Source organism: Falco naumanni, chromosome 5, assembly GCF_017639655.2.
Source record: "Falco naumanni isolate bFalNau1 chromosome 5, bFalNau1.pat, whole genome shotgun sequence".
NCBI lineage: Eukaryota > Metazoa > Chordata > Aves > Falconiformes > Falconidae > Falco > Falco naumanni.
This window is the reverse complement of record NC_054058.1, coordinates 31494478-31517234: the sequence shown is the minus strand read 5'-3', so window position 1 is coordinate 31517234 and position 22757 is coordinate 31494478. Positions and strand designations below refer to the sequence as shown.

The window sequence follows — 22757 nt, the reverse complement described above, 5'->3', positions numbered from 1 at the left end:
AAGCTGAAAGGTGTGCATTACCTCATCGATTTTATTTATTTATTCATGTGGTGTTACGTTTGCATTCTGTCATGGAGAGTTTGGTAGTGACACCGTGTGGACTCTCTCCAAAGTCTGAATACCTCCCTAACACCAATAAACAGTCTTACATTTTCCTACAGTCTGGTATCCCCCACAAAACAGTTATTGAATATAACCTGCCTCCAATTAACATGTCGCTCTGAATCACAGCCACACAATAAGGATCCAACAAGCTCAGCTTTTACAGAGCTGAAACCATCCTGCAGACAACACTGAGGTTTGGCCAACATAAAAGATGGCCAACAAAGGTAAAGGTGGAATTTAGTATTTCGCATTACTGCTGTCTCCTATAACGTAAGAACCAAAGACCAGAAACAAAACTCTGTGAGTGGACTGCTAATTCCCAGGGTGCTGTGATCCAAACTGATCACTTGCACAGTTATTAATTAGTTACATAAGAAATGTAAAATACATGGCATAACTAAACCAAAGCTTTGGTTCTAACTCTCCTCTGGATTTTAAATTAAGCTCTTGCTTCCTTTCTGCATGTTCTATAATCTTTCCTTGTACTATGCCCGTTAAGTATTTTTAAATCTTGTGTATTTTCTCAGTCTACTAAATTGTTTTTCAAGCGTTATGCAAACTTCCAAAGCAATTGCATAGAGAGACATTAAACAAAGGGAACACCAACATAAATTTTGAAAGAGAAGGCAGCATATTTATATATCCTGGTAACATCAAAAAGGACATATAAGGTTCATGGGTTCATCACACAGGGCATTAAGCAAACAAAAATGAGAGAAGTTATTTCCCAAAAGGCTTGCAATCATCTCAGACATGTGAGGGTTGGAACGAACTGATAAACCAATCCCCATTTCTCTTCAGTCTTAAAATGATAAAGCAGCAGTCTGCTTGCTCTATTTTCAAGAGATTAGAATCACAGAGAAATGGAGCAGATACTTAATCAAACTATTTCCTTTTTGACGTCATTTTCTGATCCTAACCTGCTTTTGCATCTGTCTTCACTGTGTAATATTATAATCTTCCTTCTCCTATGTGTTTCTTCCTTTCTGGCACATGAAGTCCCTTTCACCCAGGCTCCATCCCATGGTACTCTTTTCTTGGTACAGTTCAGCTAATGAGAGTTTCACAGCACTTCATGGAATGATCTCTTTCACAAGCACGGTTCTATCTTCAGCTATGGGTATTTTAATAACGACCAGATAAGCACCGAGCAGACAGAAGTTCCCATGATATGGGTGACAGCCGTTCCAAGCACCCACAAGCAGGTTTCTTCTGTCTGGGAAACCCTCCTATGTTTGAAAACCCTAGGGTTTCAGTAAAAATTGTCAGATCATGTAAAATGAAATCACTCCTATTATGATAAATCTAAGTTCTGTGCACATTTGTTGTCAAAACAAGGGCTGAAACATTTAGCCCAGCCTCAAAAGATTTCCTGCAATACTGGCACACTATTGCTCTATGGAAAGTTTACGGAGCCATTATTTTCTCGGTCTTTTTCTAAATACATTGCAAATCAAAAATACTCCTGAAATCACCCTCCTCCAGCATGTGCTCCACAAAGCCAATTCACCTGAAGTGTTCAAATTGCTGTCAATAGGAAGCGACAATGATGTACTGCAAAACTCCAAGGAAATATAACCAGATAAGAGCTTCTTTTAGTGGGTACACACAACCGAGGAACTGTAGTAGCAGTCTGTAATAATTGTCACTTCTAATCGCCATGGGAACCAGAGGTCTACTTTGCAGAAAAAAAGATCAGCAGTGACTCACTGGTTGCTTGGGAAGCGTGATTATCGAGAATCACTAGACTTGTGTGGGTGACAGGGAACAATACGCTAGTGATGTCATGTCAACCACAGCCCGATACAACAGAGACTCCTCTGCTAGACATGCAAGATGAAATCAAGTAAATTAGTACTTCGTCTTTCTGTTCATTAGAGACAAATTTCACCTGTATGTTTTTCTGCACCTTGTGTGGACTCTTTGCTATGGGACGATTTCACTTCTGGTGAATGAAGTCCTAACTGAGCTTACACGGGGCTTTAGCAGGTCTTCTGCAAACCTCTAAGTGACAGATTTAACTCATGAGAAGCACAAAGGTTTGAAGCTATGTCACATCCTCTGAACCACACTGTGATGTGGATGGCACACACACGATGGGCCAGGATCTCCAGCTGAACTACCCATAAACTGGGAAGTCAGATCCTTACAACCAAGCTCCAGGTTCTGCATTAAGAAAGCAAAATAAATGCATTGTCTCATCATTGTAATTCAAAGGAGCAGCTGCCTTCAAGGTGAAATAGTTTGCACTACTAGACCAAAATTTGCAATCTAACAAGATACTTGGATCGTTTTTCAGCTAATCACAAACCGTACTTTCAATCCTATGCTTTGATACTCCAGAATTTTTCAAGATTCAGCTGTCTGAGTTATGTGAATTCAAGCATAATATTTCTGGGCTGTCAAAGAATCTCAAATCTGAGAGTCTGAGATTCTAAAGCCTAAATCCACCATCTTCGCTAAACTGTTGTCACTGGCTCCTCAGCTCTGGCTGGAGAAACAGTGATAACTGCGAAGGAAATGGTATTACAGCCCCAATATTAAATGTTTCTTCTTTACAAATGGTAATTCAAGATGTTTTGACAAAAATAAAGTATATTCTTTAATAATAACACTGTCATTCAATGGCTCCTTGTGTTCTGTTCTCAGTTCTCACATTGAACCATCGTTTGAGTGCCTAAATATCCTCCAAGGATGCCATCAAATGCACAGCTGGCAGCTGGCATATAGGGTTCCTTTTGTTTTCCTCCTCCTAACAGAAATATCCATAGATTGTAAGTTATGAAAGAGAGATATACTCATTTGTCCATGAAATGTCATGTGCTTTTATTAACAAAGGCTTAAGAAATGCTGCTCACCATAGAGGAATTTTGATGAGCCAAAAGTCAGTTTCCTAAGTGGAATTTGGCCATGCCAGAATACAGTGTCCTGTCACACAGCTTCTAGATCTGTGAGTCCTTGGGCAAACAAAAGACAGGAGTCTGCAAATCTAAGACAAGAGCATGGCCCTAGCTCTCCAGTTTGATGGGTACAGGCCTGAATGGCATAAATGAACTTATATCCACTGCAGAGGCTGCAGTCCATCATACTGAAACATCTGTCAGTTGATCAGTAAGCTTTTGAGATGAAAAGATGCAAAGGAACAAAAATATTAAGAAACCACCATACCTCCCACACATTCAGAGGATGAATCATTAAGAGGCCAATTCTGCAAAGTGCTCTACACTTCTCTGCAGCTCTGCACAGGAAAAATTAAGCAATGACGTAAAAAAGAAAAAGTACCCTTTGCAGCTGTCCCACCACCAGCTGCTAGGAGCTATTCATTAAAGATCACCTCCTTCTTTCCTCAGCCCACACGGGAGTTCAGATGTCAGCAGCAGAACAAGTGAAGTTCGAATTTAGCCCTGTCCACCTTTTTGATGATTCTTCTCAGCAACTGAAGGATAAAGTGGACAAATAACTGGCGAGATTACTGGCATCTGTTGTGGCCTTTTCGAGCACTAGCTGAACTATGATGTATCCTAGGATGACTGGTACTTTTTCTGCTTTGGGAAAGGCAATCATGACGAGGTCACGCATGGGCCTAATTGCTTTGTACTAAATAAATTTGTGCTGTGCAAACCACTTAGACTATATGTGGAATGTGCAAACTATACCCTTATGCTGTGGGAAGCAGGTGGGAAGCAGACCTGCACATTTAGTACTCAGGGCTATTTGAGTTCTCATCAGCTTGGTCTGCAAGAACAAGACTCTGCAGATGTAATTTACAGACATTCATTCATACTGAGATATTTTAACACCATCTCTTCAAGCTTCTTTCATCTTGGTTCAGGGTTGAAGGGGTCAAGAATGAGATGCGTATTTGTCTTCAGGAGCTGGAAGCCTGAAATTGTTGATAACCCAAGTAGCAGATTTCTAAAGAATAGCAGTAAATAATGTCACAGATGATACTTAAAGGATGACAAGGAAGGAGTATTTTTAAATACTTCTTTTTAGAGGCCTCACACTGAACAAACTACGCCTCATTTTAAAGCCAGAACTGCAAGTTACTGGAAACCACAGTCAATGGTTGTTCACTGGTCTTAACAGATATCGGTGAAATGAGCAGGAATCTCATGGTTCACCAGTGTATCACTTCGTGTCCAAATTTTCCATTTTGCTTTTTTCTTTTGATTTTAAAAGTGGTTATTAATCTACAGTAATATATTCATGTGGAGTGAGTTGGGCTCTTTTTGTTTATTTGTTTGTTTAAAATGTATGGCATATCATGTCCTATTAAAAAAAGTTTGAATAAAGAATTATGCAAAAGGCTTTAATAATTTATATACTTGTTCAGCCATATGGAAATGTACAATCTGTTTTATGTTCTGTGGGAAATCTACATTGCTCTAAACTTACTGATTTTTAGAACCTCCCATATGTTATTTAATACAACAATTTGCTAAAGTAATAGTAACACTCATTGTGTTACAATTTGCCATCCTGGAGATAAGTCAGGGATACAAAACTCTAATAGTGATCAAAAATCCTCTACAGTTCAGGAGGATGCAGCACTGGAGTTTAGTCCTGCTATCTCTGAAAATACTATCACTTCATTCTTACGCAAGGAAATGTCATTGTAATATCACACAGAACAGAAGACATAATAGTTTGGCTCATATGTGTTTTTTTCCATGTAATGCTTTATAAAAGAGATAAAGCTGAAGAAAATAAAAATGGACACATGAATATTACAATGAAGTACATTGTTCTTATTTAAATAAAATTGCTTGAGCAATATCTTTTTAAAAGGCAAAAATTAAACACTAATATTTGTCTCACTGTATAAAAGTGACAGTAATAACTATAAAGAACCTGACAGTCTTATGCTTATTTAATCTTATTCTTGTTTCCACAGCAAAAATATTAAAATTTGCAATATTACCAAAAAGATGCAAACCTGTCAAATATATTACTCTGAAGTAAATTAACAATTAATTTACAGGAACCTACCATAGGAACTATTAAATGGACAGTAGTAATGGTTTTCTATATAAAATTATCAAAAATTGTTGGAGAAAATATATGAAGCGTAGCAGATAGCTGATGAAATCTGCAATATGGCCACAGAGAAATAAGTTGCAGATCATCAAAGTTAGCTCTTGTGCAGAAACATCCACCACGAGTTCACTAATTTCATTTTTCACTGGAGAACAGCAGGAGGTTTCCATAATGCAACCATCATAGGAAACTGATTCAATGCTGTACTTTAAGTTTTACCCGTAGTTGGAACTTGCAACAGTTTAGATTTTTTTGGTGCTCTGATCTCTCTTGCTCTCCGGAAGGCTATGTAAATATAAAAATCTTCAGCACAAAGACAGCTCTCTGTAAAGCACTGGTGACTGGTCTTAGTAGAAGACTGTTCAAAAAAAGAAAGGAACAAGCATATTTAGAGAGATTGGTAAAGCAATATTGGTAAAGCAATACAGTTACACTCTATAAGTAAACCACAGAACTAGGGCATCATTAGAAACTGAGAGACTTGTAGAAACTGAGAGACTTGCAGTCTATGACCTGCAGTCACAAACATAAATTTGTGGAGCTCAGAGGATCCTTTGCAGATTTAAAAGTGCTCACCTGCATAAGTCAGCAGCCAAGCCTGATCTTGCACCAAGGAAGGCAAAGTGCACTTTCAACTACTCTGAATAGCAATAACTGTCCAGTCATGGATTCTACCCAACGTCAGACATTTAACTAAAGCACCTAGACATGGACCTAATTAACCCAAGCCCTATTCACCAACCACAGATGGAAAGCTGCAACCTCAAGGTGCTTCACTCTTGCCCAGGTCAAGGGTGACAGCGTTCCTAGCTTAGGCATCTCAGCCAGGTTGCTGAAATTAGGAGTGATGACCAGCTGAAGGTCTCCCTGTATATGAGCGCTCCTAGCAGAGACCATGGAACTTTAACCATTCCCACAATTAAAGATAATCAGTATATGTGTGTTCTGCTCTCCTAGGCCTGCGTCCAGCACCAGGGACAGCCAGAACTGTTTCTGGCTCTTCACCTGAATTAGGAAAAGGTTCTGCTTCCTATGGAAATTGTTGGCAGTTTTATAATTTCCCCCTCCCCACTGGCTAGACATTAAAACAGCTCCCTTTTGAAATTTGTCAATGTTTATTTAGATCAAATTCTGAATGGAAACTTAAGTTTGTTTTCTTTTTCTTTAGGCGTGAACTTGCAAAGGACTTTTGTTTTTTTAGTTAGTTGAAACTCTTAAGTCAGGAATACAGCCTATAAATTTTCACTGCCCTATACTGGCCGATGGAGAACAAAGTCCCCACAGATTCCCCCATAGCAAAAGGAAAGCTCCCGTAGGTTAGAGTGGGTGCCTCTCCGGTCCTCAAGGTCCTCCCTCAGAGAAGATGTTTTTTGACTGCAAACTATTAATTCCTGGGAAACGCTTTGTCTCTACAGATGCTGGTCTATGCACTGCTGATGCACCTCGCCTCTCATGGGACGTCTCAGTACCGCTGCAGGAATAGCTGTGGTGCGGTTGAAGGTGAATACAAAGACATTTGACTTTTATCTATTCCCAAACGGAGTAATATGGAGTTTCCTTGCTTCTCACTTCTCACAACAAAGGTGACTTTACCCACTTTCTAATTTATGTCTGCACCACCAAGAACCTGCCCCTGGTCCAGCCTTTGGACGAGTTATGTTGCTGCTGGAGAAGTAACTGGGTAATTTCCAGACCACCCAAGAGCAGCACAGGGAGCACTGCCACTGTGTTTCTGATCGACAAATACATGCCAAGCACAGAAGGTTAATTAAGACATACCGTACCTCCAGCTGCTTGCATCTTGAGGTGTTCATTTCCTTCTAATCTTGATTAGAAAATAAAAGATAAAGATGGTCAATACATTACAACATATCATTAATTTAGAACACTGTTTAAAAAAACTATGCAACGAAGGTACTAATGTTCCAAAACCAGCTGTTATTTTGGTTAATAGTGTTATTGTTCTTAATTTTTTTGTTTTGCAGTCAATTTTGAAGCATCCGCCAGTACTAAACTCTGTGCTGTATGTTGTATTAAATCTAAACAATATGACATTATTTCGTAATTGTATGTTTACAACTTGTCTATTAAGTACCTATAAACCTGATGCCTTTTCCCACTGTTCGAAAATATCTCATGGAAAAGAAACAGTTTCCACTGGGTTTCATAAGAGAAATAAACCTGAAAGCAAGCACTTACTAACTGTTATTACTGGAATTCACCACAATGCAAGTAAACATCTTCAAAACTAAAAATAGCACTGAGGCTCTGCAAGCCTATCACAGCTTCTTAGTCCTAACAGGGTTTTGAATTCACAGAGCACTCAGATCATGGAGAAGCTGTTCAGAAGACAATGTACCACATTGTCAGCCTCTGCTCTAGAATCCTTCTTCAAAAAGTGTGTTAAAATTTAAATAAACGGGAACAACCACTTTAATGATTATAAATAGCCCCACTGCTTTAAGAGGCTCCAAGGCTAGCCAGTCTGTCTGAAATAATAATTGATTTTAAAAGGAAATACATCATACTAAATAAAATTAAACTGAGAAAGCAGAAATGAAATACGCAACCTCCCGATACCTTTCGGCGCAGCCTTCGTCTGACCAGAAACCATGGCAGCCGCATCTGATGGCAGGCCAACATACACACCACCGTAGTTCCTGATTTAAAGAAACAATTAAGGAGACATCAGAGCTCAATTTTAACACTTCTCCCTACAATGTCAACATCACACAGCAGCGTTACAAAGACCAGGACGGTCAGAGAGGAGGGCATCTCTGCATGAGCATCCGCAGAGGAACCCTCCCTTCCCATGGCTATGGGAGAAGCGCATATGAAATGCCACGTGCTTGCTAATATGGTGCCAGGCAAAAAAAACCCTTGAGGCTATCTGTAACTCGTAAGTGGGACCCAAGCCCATGAAAGGAGCTATTTTTCACTCAAGTTTCTAATATTCTTCATGAAATCCCAACTATCTTGTGACAATAAAACCTGCCTGCCCAGCTGCTTCTAGGCACTGAAAACATCCAAGGAGGATACAGTCTGAGGACAGCGCCAATCCGATAGTAATGTTTGACACTGGGACCACCAAGGCACCTCACTTCAAACGACACACACCAATTAAAAAGCACTTTGACCTCTCCTCGTCAATAAACTGGACCTGCATGCCTCTGCTTAGGGCCACCCTTGGAGAAGGCTGTTAACAGGAAGGAGCACAAGGGTGTTAGGTACTTCCATAGCCCAACCCTCTCACCTTCACGGCCTTGCAGAGCATACTTTCTGGTTCCAAGGCCTGGATGAAAGGCAGGGACTGATGCAGGGAGTCGAAAAACCGGGTCCTCCAGAGCCTCTGCTGTGCCTGGAGCCACTTGCAAAGACTCCCATCACACTGCTCTGCCCCGTTAGATGCCAAATAAATCACACCTCCTCCAGCCCCCAGGGCTCTGAATGATTCCTGATTTGTTTGACGATAGAGTCATACTCCCTTTGATTTCCAGCCCAGCAGAGATCTCACACAAGTGCTGATGCCATCTTCTGTGGTGAGGCTGGTGTGCAGGAAGAGGTCGCTGGCCCTTATTGAGCACATCAACCACAGCCGTGAGATAATGTGCTCTTCTTTCCACAAAGATCCCCCCTCCTCATCTCACTAACATGGTGGGGGGATGCATTGATACTGGGCTCTGTGTAAGATTTCCTCCTCTCTTTTCTTTTTTTCTTTTTCTCTGCTTCAGTGTTGGTGGGAATTAGGAGGAGGGAAGGAAGGTTGTACATCTGGCAGCAGAACCCACTGCAGCCTGCTGCAGATAAAGCCAGCCCTGGTAGAGCACCTACCTCCTTTTGTCATCATCTGATACGGACTCTTCTGCTCTGTAACATCAAAAGATACAAAGCACATTAGCAGATTGTTTCTTTCAGGTATTCCATGACCATCAGGGTAGATTTAGAAGCAAGGGAAGAAGGGGATTATTACCGATCCCAGTTTAATTCAGGTCATCAAAAATTCAGCAAAGTATTCACACAGGCACAAAAACAGTTACAATTTTCCAATCTAATGTACAGAAGGAAGAAAAGGATTGAGAATACATGCAGCTTACTTTTCATGACCCCTGCCAGTGATGCATGAAAGTACATTTGGGAGCTGCAACAGATAAATAACACTCTTCCTGAGTGAGTCCCCACACTGCTCCACACATAACAGGAACACAAAGGCTCTGCATATAAGAGGAACGGGTCTGGGCTGCTATTCCACCAAAAGAGGACTGGAAGGGACTGGGTATCCATGCTGGCATGGGAATGAGGATGAAGAAAAATAAACTTTCACAGCAGCTGTGCCAAAATATGTTATGGAGCCTCTCCACAAAATAAGGTACTGTAATTCCTGAAGTCAGAGTTGTTTGCAAACCACGTAACTGTTACTAATCCTTTATGAATGGGCAATTACTTCTCTTTTTCCTTTAGGGTAAAATCACAGGTCAATCTGTAAATCGATAGGGATTCACTGAGGTTTGATTCCCCCCACTAAAACACTGTCCAGCGTAGCTGAACTGGAGCAGGGTGTAAAGTAATTGGCATTGATGTGAAGGCAAACATAGTATGGAAAAGACAAAAATGTTATTCTTACTCCCTGGGGTATAGTGCCTGTGCTGTAGTCTCAGTCCATGCCCCAGTGTCAGTCTTCACACAAACCACTCACCCGCCTTTGATTAAATACTTGGACTCTGGGCTCTGCTTGCATGGCTGGGTATGGATCAGGGCAGCAGATGTGCTTTAGCTCGGTCTGCAACCTACCAACCTAGCAATAAAAATAGAGGCAAGATAACTTGGGTGCTCTTAAATCCACAGACATCCTTCACTCCTTCCCTTAGCTGGGGGCAACTGTGACAACTGCCCAAGGAGTCCTCCACCACACCTGCTCAGGGAGCCACGAGCCATGGCCACAGCAGCGCCTGGGGAAGGCTGCAAACAGCAAACACCATGACCCAAGGAGGGCTCTGCTGTGGAAATGCTCATGCATGGGCTCTTCACCCAGATATCCTCACCTGAATATCCCCAGTTGCCTGGACTATGTGGGCAATGCAAAGATACTCCCCATCTTGAGCTGATCCATTAATTTCTCATCTGCTCCCCAGCAATAAAGCTGAGAACGGGTCTTTACCCAACATTAGGGCTAAATTGATACTGTAGACTTGAAAGGCATTTCTTAACTGTGATCTTGATCAATAATATATTTTTACTGTGATTTATTTATTCTAAAAGGTAGATGTGCCTACTGTTTAATCATCAGGGCTGTATGCCATTACTAACCCCTGAAGCCAATGGGATTTTGGCCTGAAGTGCAGAGAACTCGTAGAAAGATGAAGCCTTAAATGCAAGAAAACATCCCTTAAACCTCAGTCAGCACGCTCCTGGCAGTGTAACAAATGCCTGAAAAATACTGTTACAAGTTGGAAGCTACCTTACACTTACCTTCTTCCTAAGCAGCAGAACATTACCAACTATGCTTTCTGTGTCAGCACAGTGTAAGGGTACACAGGTCCTCTTAATAGTAGAGGTTTGGGGTAAACCTAAGGATGCTGCCATTTTGCTAAATGCTGCTCACACAGGGCATAGCACGGAGTGGGGTGAGCCTCCTCGTCTGCTGTCTTTGTCTACAACCTACCACTTAAGAGAGACTGAGCAATACACTCCTCACTCTCTGGCCCTCCTGCCACTCCTCCCTGGAGGAGCCGGTGCCATTTCAGAAGGCATTTCCCACCTCCTCTGCCCCCACGTAGCCTAAACCACCTTGCAGTCAGTCCTCACGCATGCAGGGACACCTTTCCTCGAGGACTGTGAAGCTGCTCTGTCCTCATGTGGGCCAATTCCAGCTGAAGAAAGTAGAAAGCCTGTGTATATCAGTGGGTAGAAACAAGGACTGTATTTTTAGTAAAAAAAAAAGAATGACACTACTTATAGAAAGGGACTTTGTGTGCCAAAAGACCACAATCATTTCTGTTGAACCAACCAAACGTGTCACAGAATTGCTTTTATCATACAACTGGAAAAATTTTCTATAATCCAGATTAAACATTGTCCAGAGAAAAGAATCCTTTAAAAGCACTGGCAACTTCATGCTCAGCCCCAAGCCTTAAAATGGAGTTGTAAGAATAACAATCAATATTGTCCAACAGGAAATTAATGTCAATGTTTTTTTTTAAGGAAAAAGTCTACTAGGCAATGGGGCTATTTTCTTCTGTTATAGAAATGCTTTGTAATGGGGCATCCAGTGATGACCATTACTGTCACTCTCTCACCAAAACAAATTATCCAAGCCTATGATTAAGCAGACTAGTTTTTTAAAAAATACTTTGCTTTCTTCCTTTCCTCTTGATAGCTACAAATTAAAGTCTAATTTTGAAATATCTTTTCCCTTAAATGTGCAACAGTGAATATAATCTGGGATTGCACAGGCCACAGCTCTTGGGCCGGGTGTTGACTGGGTGCAATCTGTTGTAGTCCTGCTAGGAAAGAGGTGAGCAGAGACAGGAGGAATGTGGGAGCTTGAGAGGGAAAAGAAAGAAAAATTCTGGTGATGGCACTTTAGGAAGAAGTAATTTTCCACCCCTTCCTAGGGATTCCTAAGCAGCATGGGAAGGGGTGCTGCTTCAGTTTATGCATTACACATATTCACCCACCCCTTGCCTTCACACACTGTAGCTTAAGGCCCCATTTTGAAAGATGCCCACTAATTCCGCATGTCCAAATGTCCAGGTGCCAGCTGAGCTGCTGTGGCAGGTGCCGCTTTGTGCCCAGGCGGGGTGAACATGGGTGGCTCCAGGAAGCAGAGCTACAACTGCAACCACATGGGAACAAGAATGGCAAGAAGTTCCTTTGGTTTCGGCAGTGCTCCCATTGCCTCATCTCCCAGACTCACAGCCAGGGTGTGGGGATATGGGAGCCCAGCACATCCTTTCCCTCCCTACCTCCAATGTGTCTCTAGCTTCTTCTTATGCCAGGGATGAAGGAAGAACCTAGCACAAAAAATCTCTTTAGATATCTCCATTTACAGAATCCTCCAGGAAGACCAAGCTAGAATAAGCTTTTCTGCACCAGGAATAGACAGCAAAAGGACCTTAGCAGTCCAATGTGCTTCGTACTGATCTGCTGCCGTGTCGCTGCATCTTCCCTCAGATGCTGTTGACATCTACTGCTGAGGAACGGAGAACGTGTTTTTCAGCAGGTAGCATAGGTGGAGTCCTGTAGCTGGTAGGCGGATTTAACAGCAAATCCACATAACTGCATTCCGTTTTCAGCTAGAATAAATGTTTCTTTTCACAAGGATCTGTCTATCCCAAGAGGCTTCCTGTCGCCCTCCTAAGCTTGAAAACCACACTTGGTTCCACTGTCAGTTTTTACACCCCTCAGTCCTATATCTATTTGATGGTAAAAGAAGCTGCCATTTTTCATCCAATATTTTAAATATCCAATGACAGGCATTCAGCTTAACTCATTCCATCCACATTTGCCTTACTTTTACAACTCTGTTCATGCTGAGCATTATACAGATTCTTTCTGGCCATGCTCAGTAGTTCCGCCAGAAATGGTTCACTAAACTTTGCACAAACAACAGACTACTTCTTAGTTTCTCAGCTTTTCTTGGGAACAAGGGCCTGTCATTTGTATTTGATGGATTTCTTCCCAATATTTTGAAACAGCCTTGAACTGCCGTGTCCTTTTCTTCCTACTGTTATTAATTTTCCTCTGAATTTAGCTGCATTCTGAATATCACAGGCATTGCATTATTTTCTAGCATATACCTTACCCCTCCTATATCTAAGCTTTTCCAGTTAGCAGTGATGTACTTCTCTTTATGAGCGGGGCTGGAGCACTGGCTGAAGCCGGACAACAGATTCACCATTGATTTGAGGGTTAGAATACACAGGGAAAGATCACATTCCCAGAACATACATCCTTCTTGTCCCCACGAAGCCCTTGGTGTCACAGCACTTAGCACAGGAAGATCGTACCATCATCCCTATCTTACTGGTGGAGAAACTCAAAGCCCAGAGGGCAAAGCAGCTTCCCCACAGTCATCCCCAGGAGGGCTCAGAGCGGGATCCAGCCCTCCCTCCTTCTGCATGGCTGCTCACTCCCGGAGAAGCTGGTGCCTCGGCACTGAGTCACGGTAAGAAATGAGAAATCCTTGGAGTTAGAATGACCAGATTCTGTATCAAAAAGTAAGCTGTAAGAAAGGACACACCTAAATGCTTTTCTGGACCAGAATCAATATGAACTGAAATTTGACAGCTAAAACACATGTGGGTTTTTAAAGGAGTTTTTTAGTCTTTAGCTGAAAAAAGTGTAAAGCTGAAAAGGTGTAAAATTAAAGCTTGTGTGGATCTGTAATGTTAGTTAATATAAGCCTGCTTTGCTCATTTCCATGAAACTAATATAGTTTTTCTGGTATTTCACTTGCTTCATAAAAATTTGTTGTTAAATATTAGGATGATTGATTTAGGACTTTTCAGGTCATCACTGCTAATTCTCATTAATAGATCTATGTTTCTAACGTCTGACAAGAAGGCTCAACCATGCTATTACTCACACAGGTTGTTCGGCTGGCTCCACTATGCTTATCTGAATGAGTAATGATCCCAGGATTGACCCTGACACTTTGTTGAAGTCTGCACTAGTAATCAGTTTTTTTCTAAGTTATCCCAATACTTTTTTGAAACATGACAGATGATCAAACACCAATAAGTAGGATGTTCCCAGTTTAACTCCTAAAGCCTGGCCCTGCAAACGCTTATACACACATAAACTCAGTTCTACATGTACCCATAGCTTTAAGCACAGAATCATGCCTACTAAATTCATGATTTAATTTAACAGTGCTTGGAATTTTGAAATTTAAAACTACCAAAGAGCAAAGAAAGAGAAGTAGTTCTAAGTCAGTCACTTAAATTATCTAAATTGAACAACTAAAAAAGGCCCTAATATAAATTAAAATCAGTGGGTTTGTATATGTAAAAGTCTTGAGGGCATGGATGTCGCAGGCTGTATCAAGAAGAGGTTCCTCATAAGCTTGCCTTCTGTAATTTATTGTCTGACACCAGAAAAGTGACTACATGGGTAACACAGATCCCAAAAGTATGTGTGACAAGTGTTCATCTGCCATGTGAGACCTGTCGTTAGTTCTCAGCTGTGCTCTGTAAGAGCAAGGACCAGGCTGTTGTTAAGTTCTTCTCTCCACTTGTTTATCTGACTTGACAGCCCTAATTTCTACACCAGGATTCCTCCATCTAATTAGAGTAGTTACTCTAAATTAAGTAAATAAAACTGAAGAATGTTCCTATTTCATAACATGAAAATCTTTCTCCAGTCTCTCAGTCTCATACTCTAGTGGCAAATACAATTATATAAAATAGAAGGCGGCAAGACCTCAGGAGGACTTCTTCAATATCTCCTTTGACAGGAAAATAAATTTATGGCTGAATAAAGCTGTTCCTGCACATTTCCGCACCCACAAATGAAAAATGGGCTGAGAAAGGCTGATCTTTTGCTGCTGCTGCTTTTCTGCAAACCAGAAATTGGCAAGAAGCAACAGGCACTAGAGGTTCAGACCTTCCCCCTTTAAAGAAAAACAGGATGGGTAGGGCTGCCCTCTGCTACTCAACAGATACTCAAAGATAAAGGAGAGAAAGAGGAACCCATAGATACTATCTTTAATGCAGTGAACAGCTAGGGAAGGTGAGTACTTTGAAAAGGAAGTCTGGATGGGTTACTGGGACTCCTGTAAAGAGAGGAAACCTCAGTGGCTTTTTAAATCTCTCACAGGGCTTGGGGGAAATTTATGTGGTCGCTTCAAAGAATGACGTGGCCTTTGGAAGAAAGTGTATTGGTACGTGACAGGGAAGAGGAGTCTGAAGTAGCTTTACCACCTTTGGGAGACAACCCTCTGAACACAAGCAGAGAAAAGACACTTCTATTAGCAAAATAACAAGGGAAGGAATCTGTAGAAAAGTAAACAAGACATGAAGTTGTTTTGTGGAGATGAAAGCTCTCATTAAAGACAATAAACATCTGGTGGTGTTGATTATATGTTAGGAGCCATGTGAATCATGTATGACTAAATCTAGTATAAGGCTAGTAGGACTGAAGGTAAGGCCAGAGTTACATATCTGAAAGATAAAGTACTTACACATCTTTAGTAGTCCCTGTGGCACCTAGAATGAAAAAACAAAAAAAAAGTGCATGTTTACAAGATAATGGCATAATCCTCTACACTAACCAACAGTACAGTAAGCATTTTCCTGCCTTTCTGTCTTAATGCAGAAATAGCAACAGGAATTTTCTATAGCCAGAGAATAAGTTTCTCATGATTGTCTAGTTTATCCTTAATAATTATCTATATTATCTCTTAAGTCTGTCACACTTAGATCTGGGCCAGATTCTCAGTGGGTGAAAATGATGCTGATGTGGACCAGAGTCCAGGTGCAGTCACTCAGGATGAGAGCAATATACAATAAAATCCATCTTTCTGAATTTTATATTCTTCACTTTTCTGTCTTCTGGCGGTTTTGCCTGCTACACAGTCGCCACAACTAACCAAGTAGTTACTCCTGAATGCCTGTTTATTTTGCCATTTGATTCAGTTGTAGACTTGGCACTACATGTGTAAAATGCTGCTCCGTTCTTCCTGCCAGATAAACAAAGTTTTATAAAACAACTAGACAGAACAAATATAAACATTGGGACACAATCCTTCCGAAGCCCTGGACATCTAAAGAGATCAACCACCCCTTAATTCATCTTGCTATTTAGCAAAAAAACCAAAAAGACAAAAGCTGCCACATGGCTGCCTGATCTCAGTGATTGATTTTTTTTCTTTTTGGTGATTCAGATGCTTCCTGCTGGGAGAGGAACATTCACTCAAGTACAAACTCTTTCCTGTTCCTCCCAAGTTATTAATGCCATGTTGCTATTGCTGGTGTATCATTCAGCTGAGTAACCAGCAAATTATCCCTTCTATTAATTACACAAGCTCAAGCAGACATTAGAAAACCTTTCACTTCTTTTCCTCTTCCTCACAGTACTGAGCTGGAAGAGGTTATCTGAGCTCACTCTGAAGAAACTACAGTTGTCAATCTAAAAGATTTTATGGGTTTGGAGGTAGGTTGGGATTTTTTTTCAGCCATGACACTTCATTTCTTGAAAAACTTTATTTTTGCTGCTGAAAAGTATCCATAAATAGCAAATACCTTTCATCTTGTTCTAATGTGTAAGAATATGACTTCTGAATCCTTATTTTGAATGCAGAGAGAAAGAAAGAGCCCTGCAAGGCCTTCCGGCACTGTCTACCTGAATGAACGGCTTGGATGGCAGGAAACATCTCCCTTTACTCTTTAACACAGTATCACTCTCAATTCCTATGGCTTGATTATCCCTCCTTTTGCAGCAACAAAATAGACTAGACTTGTTTAAGACTGTACACATTTGTTTTATTAGTATTGCTTCCAAAGTCAGAAAAATCTCAGTACAGCTACATGTGTCAGAAGAAACTCTTAATTAAGCTGGAAGCTTGTGCCTCTAAGCACAGTAAGCTCAGGTCCTCAATTTAAAACTTTATTCTACCAGGCAGTTTTCTGAGATTTTTTGGCTTTATAGGCACATCTACATAGTACCACATATAAACCCTCCAAATTAATTGTGTCCAGGCAAAAGGCTAGCATTGCAGCACTGCATGCAAGCTCAATCTCAGCCAATGTAGGGAGATGCTTTCTGCTACCCAGGCTAGTTCTTCCAGAGTCAGCTCAGCCATGTACCCTCAGGGCACCACCTTGCACATCCAGTCAAAGCCTAGGCACCAGTAACACCTCAGACAACGTATGCCTTGAGAAGCCTAGATCCATTGCTGTAGCTAGCAGGACTTTGTTTTTTCCCCCAGAAGAAACTATTCCTGTGCTATGCCTGTTCTGCACCAGAACCACAACTTTCTCATTTTGTCAGCCCAAGCTCACTGCAAACAAACTCAGTTTCTCCAGAATGGTTCATAGTCCTTTGTGAGGCCTTTGCTGAGCCTTTTCGAGTCTGAGTTGAGGTCTCAGCACTTTGGATCCTCATTTGGAAAACCAAAACCTTCCTTGCAAGAAGTATACAAAAAGTAAAAAGTTAAAACCAAAACCTTAGCTGAGTGAGAAGAACTGTGTACCCACAGTACCGATACATTTCCAGGCGGAGATACTCAAGTTCCAGTCAATCAGAGGCATGCCTCAAGGCCATGCCCAAGTCCAACGCCACAGCTGTCTGCAGGGCACTATGGAACACATACCTCCACGCTCTGAGGACAGGAGCTGTATCTCAGACCCATCCCCTTGGGCTTCGTGTAGAACTATACAGCTATGAACCTGTGTTTGAGAATGGAGATGCCCCACTAGCATTCACACCCAGCAGCACTTGTTCCCTTTGAATATTAAGAGGGTACCACTGCTGGAAAATCACTGCAGTGTTTTGAAATGCACCTCACACAAAAACATGGAGAACCAAGCATAATAAAAATAAATTCATTTTTTTAAGAGGTTGTTTTTATTATGTATAATAAATAAGTAAATATAATAAACAAAAAGGGTTTTTTCTGTTGTTTTTATAAGCACAAAGAACCAGGTTATCCTCACTTCCATTGACAGGATCCTATTAATTTCAGTGTTGTTATTCTCACTAGCAAAAGTGAAACAAGAGTTTGGTCCAAATTCATTTGAGTTCCACTAGAGTATCCGAATATAGATCTGAAAGTATTTCCAGTTCACAAAACAGTTTTACTCCTGGAAGAGTTCTGAGCTTGCAAATGAACATCACTTTAGTTAGGTGGCCTTTAAGTATCGCTAAAGGTTTTCTTCATTAGGGAGCCTGAACACTCCTTATACATAGATTTTATTTCACAAGGAACCCTGTAACATCTCAGTATGTACAGGCGTGTTTGTTTTTAAAGTCAAATCCATTCACCCTCACCCCTGTTACTTCACTGACATGTTTCTCTAACCCTTCCATGTTTAGTGAGTGACACATTATTTTATAGCTGCTCAAGTTCCTCCTGCCAGAAGTTCAGGCAAAGGATCTTGTTTATTACCAATTCACAAACGATGCATAGCACCATAGTTCCATAGCACCAAGGCTTAGTGCTCTTGTACCCACAATGTTTTAGATATGTGACTGGAGAAAAGCCTCATATATTTGAAAGATTGTCCATTTTTTCCCACTATAGCAGCTTGGCCTAAACAAAGGCAGCACTTGACGCTACAAACCATGTCTTGATCGGCTCACAGTGGTCTGGTTTTCCAAAACCTGCCTAACCTCAGCAACAGACTGAGGGGTAGCCAGGAAGCTGCACCCACAAGTAATAGGCAGTACTGAATTGTGCTGAGTGACCTCTCTGCTCCCACCATCTACATAGCAGGACCATGGGTGTATGTTGGCATTTTAGAGCTGCTGGAGAAGGAAGAGTACAGCTTGCAGAATAAACAAGCCATACATCACTCTGAGGCCAAGTGATTACAGAAGAAAAACATTCTGTCTAGAGTAGTGGAGCTGTGATCCCTTAAAAACCCATAGCATTTAAACAGTCACAAATGAAGGACAAGAACACATTCCAAATCATCTTCCATTCAGTGAGAGTGAGTTTTGCACTTTCAAAACAACAGCAGCTTGTTACTGGTGACATTGCAGGATTTCAGTAAATGCAGGACAAATGTAAAAGATGATTGAAAGAAATTGATAGCCACAAATGATACTCCTCTGTGCTGAGAAATACATCATGAGTGAATGTGGAAGACAGAAATTTCAGAAAAACATAAAAAAGATAAGAGGCAACCACTTAGCTGGACAAAAACATGGATACAAAAAATGCCAGTAACTGACTTCAAAGCAGATTATGAAACTTTTCCCATTTTTCCATTAATTTTTAATGTTCTTGCAAATACTTCAAATTGTTACAAAAATCAAACAAAAACCTCAAGTTACACATACATGCATGTGACAGTTAAGATTACAAATGAGTTTTCTGTTGTAGGCTCCTTTCTGATTTGCTCCAAGACAGCAATATGGAACCAAGTCCTAACATCAATGAATTTGTTCTATCTATACCCCAGAGTAACCAAGGACAGAATTGTATCAATTTACTTCAAATTGATTACTTCTTCATCTCAACAGGTGGCAGTTCTGTACATAGACTTGACCTGATTGAACATTAATTTTAAAGACTACTTGCATTTTAAATAGACTGGCAGGATAGTTTCCTGGGCATTCCACCGAACCTGAAGTTAATAAACCTGTTTAAACTTGCTGTGAAAGTTCTCCATCATAATTTGGCGGTATTTTAAGTTCTCCACAGACTAACAGCTTCCCTGTATATTTTAATTAAGGCTAGACTGCCAGCCTCCACTGTGTACCATAATTTGAGGTGCTGTCATTGCTACTACAATTGATAGAGAAAGGAGGAGGCAGTTAAAAGCTGTTAGTGAAGCAACACTAGAATGAAGGGAAATGCCTTAACTCTGAAAAAAAAATATTAATGCTTCAGGGCATATTTTTAAAAGACCAAAAAAGAAGCTATTTTGGAGCTTTTAAAACACCAGGAAGTAACGTGAAAGAAGGATATGTAAAATGAGGTAACAAAACATCAGGAAAAGATCAATGTGTTCATAAAACCTTCTACGGGTAATGGGAAGTTTAAAAAATAAGTGCAATCCATAGATAACACATAAAATAGCTAAGTGATTTAAGAAGGGTGTGTATACATCAGTTTACTTGGGCAACAGAAGTTGCCATTTCTCAGTTGAAGCTTTTTGCCAATGTCTGATGGTCTGGAAGGAAAATTTAAACTCTGTGAGTTGTATCAGTGTTCTGGAGTACTGCACCACAGACAGAAATGTTATTCTAGATCATGTCTATTAGCTTAGATCTGACAGACCATAGGGCTGAGAGCTCCTCTGATGTCATTCTATGCCGTGAAACTGAAGGTAATATCATTAGCTGAACTATCATTACATATACATCTGCTTAGGAAAAATTGAATTAGACTACAACAGAAATTTTACCAGAGTAAGAAAACGGGAACTAGTGAAACACATTTAATGAATTCCGTGAAGTATGCTACAATATTATCCTTAGTCATATAATATGACAGAGAGCGTTACAGGTTAATTATATGTTATGTACCTCCAGCTTTGACATTGCTGACTGCAGAATAGTCATAACTTTAGCACTAAAGATGTAGTCATGCTGTGCACGCCACCAAATTAATTTGTATTTACACAGTATTCACATATTTTGGTAAAATATTGAGTTGCACTTTCCTTAAAAGCTCTAGGATTCCAGATAAAAATGGTATGTCTTCTCCTCATAAAATAATTTTATTTTTATTAGACACACTTTATAAGGAATGCTAAATGGGAAGAAAAAAAAGTAGACATCTGACTTCTTACTTTTATTAGCAGTTGCTTGTTATTTTAGGACCATAGACTGCACAGGGTTATTCCTGACTGACAGTGGTGAAAGTGTGAAAAGAACTGGACCTTTCAGAGCTGTATTTGCTTTGAAAAGGTCTATCAGTGCAACAGTAATAATTCCATTATACTAATTATGTGTTTTACATGGCATTGCTTTTTTTCACCTGCACTAAGCCATTAGAGATCTGTGAACTATTTCTAAAGAGGAGGCAAAATGTTGTCACAAAATGCAAGTTCAAGTGTTTACAGTACAGGTAAGTTAAACTACCAAAGTGGTCATACCTTCCGTGAAAATACTGTACGAATCTACAAGCCAAAAACTGTTGAAGAACAAGAAGCCTTTAACGCAACAGTGGACACATTTAAACAAACAAACTTAAAGTTCAAAATAATTCACTCAATAATACTGCTGTCAGAGTTAGTCTATTTGACATTTATCCATTTGTGTCCTGGTACAAGTTCCACAGGGTGGCCAGATCAAGATTAATTGAGCAGCTACCACAAAGGGACTATTAACCAACTCCAAATCTTCCTCTGAACGTCTCCTATGCATGCTCTGGTGCTTTTATGCAGCAAACAGAAACGGGATGTGAACAAGCATCACGCCAGCAGTATGAAGCTACATTGGTCATATACTGAAGCAACTTCCAGTCACAACAATGCAGGAATCAGCTAATGGGAAAGAGTTAATGCATGTAAACAGAACATCTCTAATAAGAGTGCTGGAAGGTCAAACAAATTCATACAGTGCATTCCTTATGGATGGGAGAGGCCTCTGATAGATACAAGTGATACCTAAAACTTCATTTATAATCATTTAACAGAAATCAAGTAAGTATTTAATGGCAGGAAAGCCTCCTCTTCCCCTGTGAGTGCGAACTGCAGAGTTTAGTGGGTAAATCTGCAACACACCACACAAACATACACACATACACACAGCTTGGAGAAGGCATCACTCACACTCAGAAATATGCCCAGTTCTTCAAATCGGGACTAGCACCACCTGAGGCACCACCGAAGCTCTGGATAAAGTGAATCAAAACAGTAAGAGATGGACCAGCTGGTCCAGCCACTATTTTGCTGTTTATTTTCAAGAGGTTATGAAGCTAATGCGTGCATCTGAAAGACCTAACACAGGTACCGAAGCAGGTGGCAATGTTTGCCAAGTGCAGTTAGGATGAAAAATGATTGAGAAATGCTCGTATTTCTAATTATATGGTGAAGGTCCACTCATCAATTTCTATATACTTTCTTTTTTTGCGGGGGCTGGGGGGAGGAAGAGCACAGTAGCACCATCTTTCCAGACCTTACCTCGTTTGAAAATAACAACGAACAAATAAGGGAGCCAGCTGGAGGCACCAGCCAGTGGCACACATTAACGTGCAAAAACCCCTCAAACGTGGCATATCCTCCAACTTCTCCGGCAAGCAGAGAAGAAGTGGCACAAAATCATTTCAGAAGTGGCATTCGTGGCCTTATAGGGAAGCAAAGAGGATGGCGCTTAAACCCCCGGCGGGATCCTTAGGTCCAGCTCCTCGCTCGGGCTCGCCATGCCTCGGACAGCTGCTGCTGGAGGCGGCGAGCATAACGACAAGGCGGGCGGCAGGAAGGCTCCGGTGCCCCACGGAGCCACACCGCCCTTCCTCCCCCGGGCAAGCGGACCAGCCTCCGCAAAGAAAGATGCTCTCGCAAGAGCGCGGGCAGCGACTCCCGACGCTCGCACGGGCACCCCTGAAACCGGGGGGCTGCCGCCTGCGCGGAGGTGGGGGTGTGCCCGCCGCCCCGCCGCCCCCCGCGCAGGGCTGCCCGGGGGATGCTCCCACCGCCGCCGGGTGCTCCCACCGCCGCCTCCCGCGCAGGGCTGCCCGGGGGATGCTCCCACCGCCGCCGGGTGCTCCCACCGCCCCCCCCCCGCGCAGGGCTGCCCGGGGGATGCTCCCACCACCGCCTCCCGCCCGGCCCGGCCCTACCTCGCCCGCCCGCGCCGCCGGCCGTGGAGTTGCCGCAGCCCATGGGCGCTGCCCTGCCCGGCGCTGCGCAGCGGAGCTGTGCGGAGCGGCGACGGGAGGCAGCCAGCTGCGGGCGGAGCCGGGTGGGAGATAAAGCCGAGAGGACCCCTCCTCCTCCTCT

At 41.7% G+C, this 22757-nt stretch overlaps 1 protein-coding gene across 4 annotated transcripts; it reads right to left on the bottom strand.

Annotated features, from left to right (window-relative positions):
* C5H12orf75 (chromosome 5 C12orf75 homolog) lies at nt 1–22757 on the bottom strand. 4 transcript variants are annotated; one of them, XM_040596748.1, is made up of 6 exons: nt 22598–22757; nt 15326–15350; nt 8977–9012; nt 7726–7805; nt 6925–6965; nt 1–5503 (listed from the first exon to the last, which is right to left on the bottom strand). In XM_040596748.1, the coding sequence occupies exons 1-6, from the start codon at nt 22638–22640 to the stop codon at nt 5354–5356; spliced, it is 375 nt and encodes a 124-aa protein (XP_040452682.1). In that variant the 5' UTR covers nt 22641–22757; the 3' UTR covers nt 1–5353. The 4 variants fall into 4 exon arrangements, with proteins under 4 accessions (XP_040452682.1, XP_040452683.1, XP_040452684.1 ...); XM_040596749.1 differs by having other exon boundaries at nt 6930–6965; XM_040596750.1 differs by having other exon boundaries at nt 5420–5503; nt 6930–6970.

What these genes read in the sequence shown, in the direction of transcription:
- C5H12orf75 (XM_040596748.1), bottom strand. Translation starts at nt 22,640, where the DNA reads ATGGGCTGCGGCAACTCCACGGCCGGCGGCGCGGGCGGGCGAG. An exon ending in CGGCGGCGCGGGCGGGCGAG is followed by an intron (nt 15,351 to 22,597) that starts GTAGGGCCGGGC and finishes TTTTCATTCTAG; the next exon opens with GTGCCACAGGGACTACTAAA. An exon ending in TGCAAGCAGCTGGAGGTACG is followed by an intron (nt 5,504 to 6,924) that starts GTATGTCTTAAT and finishes TTTTTTGAACAG; the next exon opens with TCTTCTACTAAGACCAGTCA.